Source organism: Protomyctophum bolini (assembly GCF_963924005.1).
Source record: "Protomyctophum bolini genome assembly, contig: SCAFFOLD_281, whole genome shotgun sequence".
Lineage (NCBI taxonomy): Eukaryota > Metazoa > Chordata > Actinopteri > Myctophiformes > Myctophidae > Protomyctophum > Protomyctophum bolini.
In genome coordinates this window covers 77,501-85,523 of record NW_027665847.1, presented here as the reverse complement: position 1 = coordinate 85,523, position 8,023 = coordinate 77,501, and the positions used below count along the sequence as shown (strand labels likewise).

Here is an 8,023-nt window from a genome sequence, read left to right as displayed (position 1 = left end):
GAAGGGCACACTCATTAATTACCTGCCTCTCTCTCCCTTTCTCCCTCTCCTCCTCCCATCCACACACACCTCCCTTCATTACCAGCAAGGTTAATCCCCCCCTTATCTCCCAATGAGCCTCATTTTTCATCTCTCTCGTTCCCTTACTCACACCCCGCTTTCCACATCCCGTTCCCTCGCTCCATCCTCTCTCCAGTTGTATTCCCACAATGTCTCTCCTCTCCTGTTCCTGTTTCTCTGACTTCATAATCCCTTTTTCCCCCTGTTTCCTTCTCCCTTTTGTTCCATTATTGTATTATGTTCTCTTCTCTCCCCTCCCCTCCTCCCCTCCCCTCTCCCCCACTGTGCTTACCTTGAGGTGTTGAGTGAAGGAGGAGGAGAGAGAGAGAGAGAGAGGAGATCTATTACAGCTTATCACTAAAGGACAGGCCAACGCTGCCGCGCGCTGAAATATGGCTGCTGTCACAGCGACCGCGGAGCACCGGACCCGGACAGTGATGCTCCCGGTGCTGGAAGAGCGAGGGAGAGAGGAGAGGAGAGGAGGGAGGGTGCGCTATAAGGACCCTAATTCAAATTAATGGAAAGATTCTCAGGCTTGATGGGGACCGTTTGACAGTGATTTGGCACACAATTAACCTTCTCTCTCTCTCTCTCTCTCTCTCTCTGGCCCCTGTTCTAACCTCTCTGCTTTCATTTTCTGCCCCCCCCTGCTCTCGCTCTTCCACTCTCTCTCTCTCTCTCTCCATCCTCTGTACCTGTCACGCTCTTTGACACACACGCTTATTGATTATGTGGCGAACGGAGGCGACGTTTTATTAGATAATGTGATGCTCCCTCGCCGTTGTCCGACCAATTGAAATCAGCTGTGACTCAGTGGCGTGACGGGAAACCTCCGAATTTACACACGTGCGATAACGGCCTCGTTTGCAATTTCACCGCAAGCTTTATTAACACAGAGGACTGACACGTCACCACAGCAGCAACCACTAACGTCCTTCAGCATCTTCATTCTCTGCCTTTTCATTTCTTTCTTTCTTTCTTTCTTTCTTTCTTTCTTTCTTTCTTTCTTTCTTTCTTTCTTTCTTTCTTTCTTTCTTTCTTTCTTTCTTTCTTTCTTTCTTTCTTTCTTTCTTTCTTTCTTTTTTTCATGGTTGATTATACCACATATTATACCAGTGGTTTTCAACCCTTTTCATATCAAGGCCCATTATTTATTGGGCATTAGTACAGCCGTGCCTGGCAGCCGGGAGTTCTCAACAGTTCTCAGCTTCTCGCCCCAGGCGTCTTACTGGTATATACTATTATATTATACTATTATACTATTATATTATACTAATATATATTCATTCATAATCATTACTATTGGTTCATTCATACTACTAGCTAATGGGAGATGCCGTGGTGATGTCATGTTTTTTGTTATATCAAAATCCATGTTATTTTGAAGGAGAGGTTGTAGCTAAACTAAATATCCCATGAATACATTACCTTACAGTTTGTATTGTGTGTATGCATTTAAAAACGCTGCATGGTGAGACTTGTAGGTCTCACCTACAAGTCTCACCATGCTTGACTGTAGGTCTGCTATTTTTGAAAAATCGAAGAACGACTGACATAGAAACATAGCTTTTTCAGAAAACATTTTTTGAATCTGATCTCAGGTCAAAATGGGATAAATGAAACCGTGGGTATTCATTATTCAACAGGGAGAACCAAATCTGTGTGTAAAAATATATATATTTGCACATGAACCCTATAGCACCCCTATTCTGAGGGGAACATTAGCCAAAAATAGCAGATCTACAGTGTTGAATTCGTCGACTAAAACTATGACGAACAATGTTCGTCAACTACCTTTTTTCACTGACGAAAACTAAATGGAAAGTAAATTAAAACTAAGCTATGATGACTAAAACTAAGACTAATAAATACTGTATATTGACAATTTCGTCAACAAATTAAAAGTAATTTTACACTTGGTTGCATGCTGAAAATATATTTTTTATATATTATTTTCAGCAAGTGTAAAATCAACCATTACGATGGCATTAAGGCCGCCGAAATTAATTTTACTCGACTAAAACAACTGTAGATTTCGTCGACTAAAATCGTATGATATTTAGTCGACTAAAACGAGACCAACACGAAAACATTCCAGGCGACTAAAATGTGACTAAAACTAAATGAAATCTTTTCAAAAGACTATATGACTAAGGCTAAAATCTAAATTTGCTGTCAAAATCCCCACTGTGAGATGAACCGTGACCCGGTGCGTGAGTGCTGTGTTTGTTCTGTGCAGGTGCACACGTCTTCTCAGCCTCGGCTCTGTAGCACACCACTGGAACATCTGTCCACTGCGTGATCGATGTCCATGCAGTGACCTGTTTAAAAAGCCCTTTCTGTTTCCTCCCCTCGCCTCGCCTCTCTTCCACGCCTCGCCTCCTCCCCTCCCCCTGCCCTCCCCTCCTCCCCTCCCCCTGCCCTCCTCCTCCCCTCCCCCTGCCCTCCTCCTCCCCTCCCCCTGCCCTACCCTCTGCCCCTACCCTCAAAGTCCGTAGACTTGGCTGCCACATATGATGTCACGTTTAGTGCTCTAAACAAACATTATGGGCTGTATTTTGCGTGTCTTCAGTAACAGGTCTTATTCCCTAACTTGAATAAACTAAAGACCTGGAGGCGTGATCAATGCCATTTGGCTATTCTGAGTGGCCAAAGAGCATTGATCACGCCTCCAGGTCTTTAGTTTACTCAAGTGAATAAGACCTGGTACTTAAGACACGCAAAATACAGCCCTAAAAGTCCATAGATTTGGCTGCCATATGACGTAATTCAGAAAGGCTAGCGCCCCTCAAAAACAATTAAAAATTGGCAATTATTTCAGAGCGAGTCTACATTTACCAAATGGAAATGTATTTAATCCAATGTGACCAGAAGCAATCATAAAACAACATATCCTGCACCGGTCATAAACATGAGTAACCCCCCTAATCCCTAACAGCAAATCGACCTCTGCCTCCACCCCTCTCCTCCACCCCTCTCCTCCTTGCCTCCACTCCTCTCCTGAGTCTCCTCCACCCCTCACCCCCTCTGCCTCTCAGCTAGACTGTACTCATTGGTAGGTTTACAAGCGGTTTCACCTTGGGTTCCAGTTCACAGCACCAAACATCCTGGCCTCTCAGAGAGAGAGAGAGAGAGAGTTTTAAAGAGTAACGTGCTGGAGGATGGAGAGCTGCATGAACGAGAGGGATAGAGAGAGAGAGAGAGAGAGAGAGTGTGTGGAGTGATGCAATGCAGTTTGTAGAAATAGAGTTAGTTGAGCTGAGGTTTCATACGTACATAGATGGACGGAAAGAGACAGAGCGTGCGTGCGTGCGTGCATGCGTGTGTGTGTGTGTGTGTGTGTGTGCGTGCGTGCGTGCGTGCGTGCATGTGAGTCTATTGGGGGATGGGGCTGTCCTGTGTTAGCAGCGAACATGGAAAGCTGATGATTATCGCAGCTTTTCTCTGGCTCAGCACATGTCACATGGGCGAGTAGGACACGTATGACAGAGAGAGAGAGAGAGAGAGAGAGAAGGCGTCTGTCAAAGTCTGCTGATACGACACTCTTGGTGTTGACTGTTGAGAGCCCAGTTCAGATCACTCTTGGTGTTGACTGTTGAGAGCCCAGTTCAGATCACTCTTGGTGTTGACTGTTGAGAGCCCAGTTCAGATCACTCTTGGTGTTGACTGTTGAGAGCCCAGTTCAGATCACTCTTGGTGTTGACTGTTGAGAGCCCAGTTCAGATCACTCTTGGTGTTGACTGTTGAGAGCCCAGTTCAGATCACTCTTGGTGTTGACTGTTGAGAGCCCAGTTCAGATCACTCTTGGTGTTGACTGTTGAGAGCCCAGTTCAGATCACTCTTGGTGTTGACTGTTGAGAGCCCAGTTCAGATCACTCTTGGTGTTAAGAGCCCAGAAGAGGGAATAGAGGAATGGAGAGGTAAAGTTAGATCGTTAGAACTTTTTTGACCCTGACAGAAAACTCAGGTGTCAATGTCATACAGTAGCATTACTGCAGTAGGCATGAAACACGGATACAGGTAAAAATAGATAGATACACAAAGTAGTAGGATAACAATAATACAAAAACTAGAAGGCTCAAAGTGTGGCCTGGCCATCTGCACTTGGACTGCCTGATTTAGCGTAATGTATGCACTATAAATAGATAAATGTAGGCATAAGTATGTACAATCTACCAACAGACAGTTATTTGACCATACAGTACATCTATAAATCATGAATGGCAGCCTATTGACAGTGGATATGATGAAATGACTCACACAGTGTGAGTCACACACATAATTACGTGGAAACGAAATCGCAACATACAGAGAGCGAGAGCTCCGTAATGGTGGCGACGTGAGGTAACTGAATTCGATAGGCAACTAACTGTGGTGTAACGCGACGGATGTGTATAGTCAACGGCGGGCTTGCGCAACAGCGACATTGCCTCAGACAAACACACAAACAAACATGCAGACAGCGACATTGCTTCCCTCAATTATATGTTAGATGTATGCACTATAAATAGATAAATGTAGGCATAAGTATGTACAATCTATCAACAGTTTTATGACCATACAATACATCTATCGATCATGAATGGAAATACATGTGCAGACTATTGACAGTGGATATGATGTGAGGCTCTTATGTATACAGTGTCATCCAGCTAAACATGCAACTACGTATACTGTACAGTCAATCTTCAGTGAATATGAGCAGCATCCGATCTATAATTGACGGTGAGTCCTTTACAGCAGTTAACCTAAGCAGGCCAATGATTAGGATTCTAGTGTACGTCCCAGTAGACCATGAGCACAACTAGCAGAGTCATTAATCATTCAAATCGTCAGTGTTAATTTAACTCTGAGAGTGTAAAAGTGTAAAAGTTTTTGAGGACCACATGGTCCCAAAAACTCTAAACTGTAGGGCAGAAAAGTGTCACCAGACTGCTCTGTCATTGTTAGCTCACACCTGTTCTATTGTCTCTGACTAAATAAACCCCCTCCAGTTCGGCATTAGGACGTGACTTCATCAAATGTGTTCTGCTGTGTTATGACTACAGCTTTATGAAGCTATACTAATAATAATGTTCTGGTCAATAACATTGCCAGCTGGAAGGGCTGTGCCTTGAGATAAGAGTTAGAAAACATTGACACCAATACAGAAGTCATATCTGAACATTTTATTGCTAAGGAATAAAGGGGTTTACACAGAGTTTGTCTTGGCTTGAGGTGCTAGTGACGAAACAATTAACAGTTAACACCTCTGACGAGGTACAGGGACACACAGTTCAGGACTCAGAGATGCACTCAGCAAGTAGATTTTTGGGTGGGCTTTTCTGCCGTAACCCGTTTAGACCTGAGTCCGGAATCTAAAAAACAATGTCTTATAAATCGTAACAGTTTCATGTCAAGGACCCCAAAAGGTGTTCCCGTCCTGAATGGGTAAAAAATAAATTAAACTCTTTGAAATGGTCATAAAGAGGATGCATAGGAACTTGAAGTATACTTTGTTGATTCCATTGACCCAAGCCACAACACAGTCCATTGATTGCTCATTAAAATAAACATGCTCTGAAAATGAGCATGGCCCACCCATCTGACCGCTTAACGTCTGTTGGCTGCTGTGTTAAGTTGTCAGAAGATTATACAGTATTATGCATTTAGGCATTGACACGCACGCACGCACACACACACACACACACACACACACACACACACACACACACACACACACACACACACACACACACACACACACACAAATTGCCATGTAAAGTGCTTAGTTGAATGTAGGAGGGCATGAGAACCACCCACATGCGTTTATTCACTCACTGTAAGCATGTGTGTACTGTGTGTGTGTGTGTGTGTGTGTGTGTGTGTGTGTGTGCATGCATGCGTGCGTTCCTGTGCCTCTTTCCACATGTGTGTGAGTGCGTTCACGTAGCCTGACGAGCGGCCGTAACAAATGTCATGACTATTAATTTAACCCGATCATCAGCCCACTGAAAGTGAAGCTAATCCGTAGCGAGGGAAATGGGGCAGGAATTAGCTGTCTCAATCTACCGCTGCTCTCCTCTTAACATCCAAGGTATCTCTGCTGTCATGTATGTTTCCATACATTCTTTTAATAATAAGCTGCATCCCAGCTCACGGCATACAGCCGTGGTGTAGAATCGATGCCTTGCTCTCTCACATTAATAATTTAGACGCTGGAAAGTGATGATTCACCACTTAAGCCCTGTATACTTTGTCATACGACAAAAGGCGAAAATATCCGACGTGAGCTTGGAGATCTTCTATTTTTGCTATTTTCAAAATTCAAACATTTTCATTATATTTCTCCATTATTTTCTTTTCATGTTTGTTGAAGGGTGTTAGAGGTTTTCGCCTATTATGACAGGCCCAAAATGGGGATGCAAGGCTGAAAGTGGTTAATTTAATACTTATACATATATCTCTGATACACGTGAATTGAAATTCCAGCTGGAACAGTCTCATGGTGCGTGTTCGAGACAGTGGACAGCATTGGATCCAAACATGGTGAATTCCAATTCACTGTTCCTTGCTTTCAGGCAGCCTGATTGGCTGGCCTGAAACAAAAAGGCATCGCAACCCGAAGTATCAGGGTTATTATTTTCGAGACATCCATCAATCCAAACATGAGTGAGTTCCGTGTGTGTGTCTGTGTGTGTGTGTGTGTGTGTGTGTGTGTGTGTGTGCGTGCGTGCGCGCCTGTGCGTGCGTGCATGCGTCTAACTGCGCGCCTGTGCTCGCTTTCTCCCGCTATAGACCATCGTCCGAGGGAACCGGCCCCCCAAAGACGCCTCCATCAATGGCCTCCTGGAGGATTTCGACAACATCTCGGTGACGCGCTCCAACTCCCTGCGCAAGGAGAGTCCGCCGGGCGGCGGCGGCGGCCACCAGGCCGGTGCCGGGGGTGCCAAGCCCCCGCAGGGTGGCCACGCCCACCCGCCGGAGGAGAACGGCTTCAACCACTACTACTCCCGCTACTCGTGTGACCTGGACCCCGTGTCCGGCCGGGACTTCCCCCCCATCGAGGTGGGCAAGCCCAGCTTCTCCTCCGTGGACGGGGACTGGTCCGTGGGGCGACACTACCACCGCTTCCCCAAGCAGAACGGCCACTCGCACCACCACCACCACCCCATACGCAGCCACTTCTACCCGGACGCCATGCCCCAGCGCTCGGACTACGGCAAGCTGCCGCCGGACTACCACGCCTACCTGGAGAGCAAGGCGGGCCGCTCGGCCGACGAGGCCGCGTCCACGGCGGGCAGCGGCGTGGGCTCCAGCGGCTACTACCGGGCGTCAGTGGGCGGCTCCTCCAGCCAGGACTACCGGGACACGTCGGTGGGCACGCCGTCCCGCGCCTCGCTCCACAGCGAGCAGATCAACTACCCGGACAGCGAGTGGAGCTATGGCGCGCTGAGGGACAACGAGTACGCCACGCGGCCCAAGAGCTCCTACGTGGGCCAGACCAGCCCGACGCCGGCCATACGCCAGCGGTCCCGCTCCGGCTCTGGGCTGCAAGAGCCCAGCGTGCCCTACGCCGCCGCCGGCACCTTCAAGAGTCCACCTCAGGCCCACCCGTACAGCTCCTACACGTACCCACGCCTCTCAGAGACCCTCGCCAACTCGCCCACTCTAGCCAAGGTATACACGTCTGAGATACTCTCAAACTGTTTGAATGCATGCTTGTCTGGTCTTTGCTTCACTGGTCTCGCGTAGCCAGACAACCATTCCACCATCTCTATATAGAGCCTGTAACTCTAGTCTGTAACTACGCCTGGGGCCGAGTAAGGAAGCTGCCATTTTCGTTCACGAAAATATATTTAAAAATATATTTTTATTTTTGTATTTCCTTTTCTGCTAAACAACAAGCTATATATTCTCAGGTGATTTCTAATTATATTGTGATTCATTTGCGCAACTGTAAAGACGGGAGGAGGCTCCGTGC

At 46.7% G+C, this 8,023-nt stretch overlaps 1 protein-coding gene across 1 annotated transcript in view; it reads left to right on the top strand.

The window, feature by feature from the left end:
* Positions 1-452: 452 nt before the first annotated feature.
* Positions 453-8,023, top strand: part of pak5 (p21 protein (Cdc42/Rac)-activated kinase 5) — a gene marked incomplete at its 5' end in the record, with an annotated part of 34,490 nt that continues 26,919 nt past the window's right edge. The window contains 4 exons of the mRNA XM_080794532.1: positions 453-548; positions 2,300-2,327; positions 3,066-3,115; positions 6,838-7,719. Coding sequence (XP_080650658.1) covers positions 453-548; positions 2,300-2,327; positions 3,066-3,115; positions 6,838-7,719 — 1,056 coding nt within the window. The remainder of the gene's footprint in view (positions 549-2,299; positions 2,328-3,065; positions 3,116-6,837; positions 7,720-8,023) is intronic.